The sequence below is a fragment of the Cibotium barometz genome, chromosome 5 (assembly GCF_041138505.1).
Source record: "Cibotium barometz isolate CiBa-2024 chromosome 5, ASM4113850v1, whole genome shotgun sequence".
NCBI lineage: Eukaryota > Viridiplantae > Streptophyta > Polypodiopsida > Cyatheales > Cibotiaceae > Cibotium > Cibotium barometz.
Genome location: NC_141050.1, coordinates 21,677,185 through 21,681,259, shown reverse-complemented (window position 1 = coordinate 21,681,259; position 4,075 = coordinate 21,677,185). Strand labels below are relative to the sequence as shown.

The window sequence follows — 4,075 nt, the reverse complement described above, 5'->3', positions numbered from 1 at the left end:
CTACTTGGTATCCTTTCATGAGTTTTTGGGGGCCATTTCATTAGGTTTGCACACTTAAAATGTGTTTCTAGCACAAAAGATTATGGGCCATTTCATAAGGTTTGCACGGTTAAAATTTTATAAAATTGTTTCTAGCACAAAAGAGTGTAGGCCTAGCTAGTTTTTTAACACCTTTGGAGCTATTCCCCGCGACTATTGAGATGTACCATTGGTGGTTGGTTAGAGCAGACTGGTGGCATTTCTAACCCACCAGTTCACCGGTGGGTACATCGATGGTGTTTATGAGTTGGCAAGAGTCGAACCAATAGCATTCACTAGTGCTTTTTAATAGGCTTTGGCAAAATTAAAGGTTGAGTGAGAAAGTCTGCGCACAAACTGAATCATCACTTATGTTCCACTAGGCGTCCACTAATCGACCTCTCTCTGAGAGTCTCAAGAAGAGCACCTTTGTTGTGCTGGCTTGTCCAAATCACATGAGATACCACGATGTGAAGGTGTTGACACGTGGACATTTTTGGGGCTTGAATGTCATCTCGCCACATTAGAGTTAAATATCATTTAGTGGAATATGTTTGAAGTCACCGCTTGGTGTGTGGCTCGAGATTCGGAAGCTTCTACGTGAAAGTTGTGATGAAACTATGAATATATATTATACTAGTGGGCAACCCATGCTACGCACGTCTTTTGAGACTCCAAATTCAAATTCTACCCAAACCTCCTTCTCTCCTTCCCGAACCTCCAAATTATTGCCACGTGACAGCTTTGTGAAACTCAAAATATATATATATATATAGAGAGAGAGAGAGAGGTATTAACGTCGGTAGAATGCAACACGAGGGCATCTACGAGTAACGGTGGGAAGAGAAGAGATATAGAGATGGGAAGAGGATTGTTGAATTTCTGTAATGTAGAAAGGAGAAGTTTTTTTTTTGGGGTAATTATTGGTAAGAGAAGTTAGCTGTGATGGGCGACAAGTCGGCAGGGTTGGTAGGAGGTGGGACCATCACATCACATGTACACAACTCAGTAAAGGCAGAAGCCAGCTTCGCTTCAAATAGGAGCGTGTGCTTGGTATTAACTCATCCCACACCAAACACGCCGGATATGGTAAGCTTTTTCTCATAAATACGTGTATTTATTTATAATATTAAACAGGTTGAGCTGAGTGTACTTAGTATTAGGTGTGCGTAATAAATAATGAGAGGCGGTGGCTCTCGTAGTAAATAAAATAAATAGTAGTAACTCATCGCAATAAATAATAAATAATTCAATTTTACTAGCTTCTCCGCAATTGCTGAAGCCTGAACCCACGCTAAAGCCTGCCACCCACTCCCTCCTCTCCTCCCTCGCGCTCTCTCTCTCTCTCTCTCTCTCTCTCTCTCACACAGTACAGAATCTTCTGCTCCTCCACTCGCTATGACTTCTGCGTGGGAGCTGCCTCTTGGAGGTAGCCTTGTGTTCTCGTTGTTGTTGCTCGCTGCCGTGCTGGCTCCTGTGTCGAGCTATGGTGGTGAGGGGCCGGACTTATGCGATGCTGTTGTGGCCAACGTGACGGACTTGTGCCGGGACTACGTGGTGGGTGTCGCCCCCCCTGCCCCTAGCCCCGGCAGCCCCTGCTGCAAGCTCCTTCGCAGCTCCAAGCCCCAGCTTCCCTGCCTGTGTGGCCGCGTCGACTTCGCCAAGCTCAATCAGAGGGCTCTCCTCTTCGTCTCTCTTCTGTGCCGAGTGCCGCCCATCGATGACTGTCCGGCCCATTGAGGTATCATGCGTCCCTACATTTCCTTAAATTCTATTAGGTAGCTGATCAAGCCTAATCTGCTATTCTGGTTGCAGGTTCTGCTCTATGCACATGGCCAGCATACTGCCCGAATAAATTCCTTCATGCGCTGAGACTCTCCCACCCCCAAGCTGATTATTTGAGTTTTTCTTTTTAAATAATTCTTTCTATTCAGTTCCTGGCTTTCATCTACAATTCTTTCTCAACTATGGAACAAAAAGAGGATTCTATAGCTGCAGAGGGAGCTTGTCGACACTTCATTTAGTCTATTACTAGATAACTAATCTCGTAAATCGCATTCTCTCAATGATAGAATTCTATTTCTCTTTGATGACTCTTTGTGTCAGGTGTGGATTGGATTTACAACAATGTCTGGAAGTTTTTTTGTTTTCGGAGTCAGGGGCCCTTTCCGCTCCTTAGCTCCTTAGAGAAATGCTTTAGTCCTTAGCTTCGTCACTTTTGTTTCTGTAAGTGATGCAGGTAAATGTACTGTGAGAATATATGGTACATCCACGTTTAACGAGGCTGAACTCGTCGCCCAATGTGTGCTCTCTTCATGTATTCTAGAAGTTTGTGATTTGAATTCTGCAGGGGAAGTCTCATTTCTGTAGGCGGTGCAGGTATCTGTACTACGAGAATGTGTCGGAGTATGCTAACTCTTTTTCATGTAAATTAGAATTTGTCATCTGAATTCTATAGGTGAATAATTATTTGTGTGTTAATGCTCCAATCTTTGGACCATTTCGACGCGATGAAGGTCCCTTTTCTGGCATAGTTTTTGTCATGATAAGGTCGTTGACAATTGATCTTTAAAAAATCCCGCATAATTCAATCGTTTTAACGAAGTTGTGCCGCTTATGAAACTAAGGCTGGGCCTCAACTTTGAAAGGTGAGATTTAGAGTCGTCACTTCCGTCTGCTGCATGCCCTCCACACGGCCGTTCCTCAGCAGAGGCGGCCACTTAAGTAGCGCCGCTGGCTGGCGTCAGAGCCAGGGTCATCCGGTGGTCATATTTGAGAAGACACTAGGGAGCCCATGGAGAACCAACCTAGGGCTTGGTCTGGGGCTGGGTGATAGCTCCACTCGTTTTGCTAAACAACTATTCAACTCCACCAAAGCTCAGGACCCCTGCGCCCAGTTGAGAGACATGGACCGGAAGAATTGTACATGGAGGAGGCGCAGGAGCTTCAGCGTCTGCTGGAGTTCAACTCGATGATGACAACTCACAAGGCAGCCATGCGAATGCTGGAGGAGGCGATAAGTGAAAGCGAGAAGGTAAGTCCATCTCCGTCTCCTTGCCTGAGGAGGATGTTAAACATTTGGATATAGGCTACCAGGGTAGGGCCCTTGTAGGCTTGATCTTTGGGGCTAGACCCCTTATAAAAGTTCTCGAGTCGTGGATCCACCATGAATGGGCTTGAGGGGGATCAACGTCGAGATTGTGCAATTCCTCCCAAATAATTACTTTGTATTTCTCTTCAAAGAGGAGGAGATGGTGCTGTCTGCGTTAGGGGCATGGCAATGGTTGATTAGAAACGCCCCCTAATCTTGTTCAGGTGGTCGGTTGACTTCACCCAGATGGGCCTAAACCATCCCTTTGTCCAATTTGGGTGGACTTTCCCAATCTACCCTTTCATCTTTACCCGCTTATCAATAGACTAGTGGCTCCCCTAGAAAGTGTCCTTGGTATGAGGCCCGCACGGGAGTTTCACCCTAGATGGCACCCCTTATTTGTTTAGTTAGACCTTATCCCCAAGACTAGATTGAAAACCTCATCATTTAAGTTGGGGAAGGCATCGCTATCCAAGGTGTACTACAAACAGCTTCCCAGTGCTTGCCTCCACTGTGGCTTGAAGGGACATTTTATTAAAGATTGCCCTTCCAAGGCTCCACCTCAAACCCCTACTAATGCCAATAAGCAAGATAATGGCTTTAAAACAGTTCATAGAAAAGCTAGGTACACTAGCAAACCAAAACCTTCCAAACCAAGGTTCATACCCAAAACCAGCAACAATCGGTTCAATGCACTTCTAGAAGATGTAAATGACCCCTCTCAAGACATGGTACAACGCCCAATCATGGACGATTCAGATAATGATGACAAAGAAGGATTTGTAATGGACACCTAGCTACAGACTCTGCCAAAGCCAAACTCGTCAATTGTTGAAGTCAACAATATGGACATTTAGCCCAATAATCATATGGACAATCTAGAAATGGTTGATACCCACTTAACCCAAGTTGAGGAAGAGAGACTCCCCCTCCCACCACCACCTAAGGCACAGACCCTAAGGAATG

The 4,075-nt window shown here is 45.4% G+C and overlaps 1 protein-coding gene across 1 annotated transcript; it reads left to right on the top strand.

Annotated features, from left to right (window-relative positions):
- Positions 1-1,350: 1,350 nt before the first annotated feature.
- On the top strand, positions 1,351-2,138 carry LOC147638195 (uncharacterized). Its single transcript, XM_086795087.1, has 2 exons — positions 1,351-1,759; positions 1,834-2,138. Exon 1 carries the CDS (start codon positions 1,417-1,419, stop codon positions 1,756-1,758), a length of 342 nt encoding a protein of 113 aa, XP_086651213.1. The 5' UTR covers positions 1,351-1,416; the 3' UTR covers position 1,759; positions 1,834-2,138.
- Positions 2,139-4,075: the final 1,937 nt, after the last annotated feature.

Bases quoted from the DNA above. Each gene is read 5' to 3' on its own strand.
- LOC147638195 (XM_086795087.1), top strand. From the start codon at position 1,417: ATGACTTCTGCGTGGGAGCTGCCTCTTGGAGGTAGCCTTGTGTTCTCG.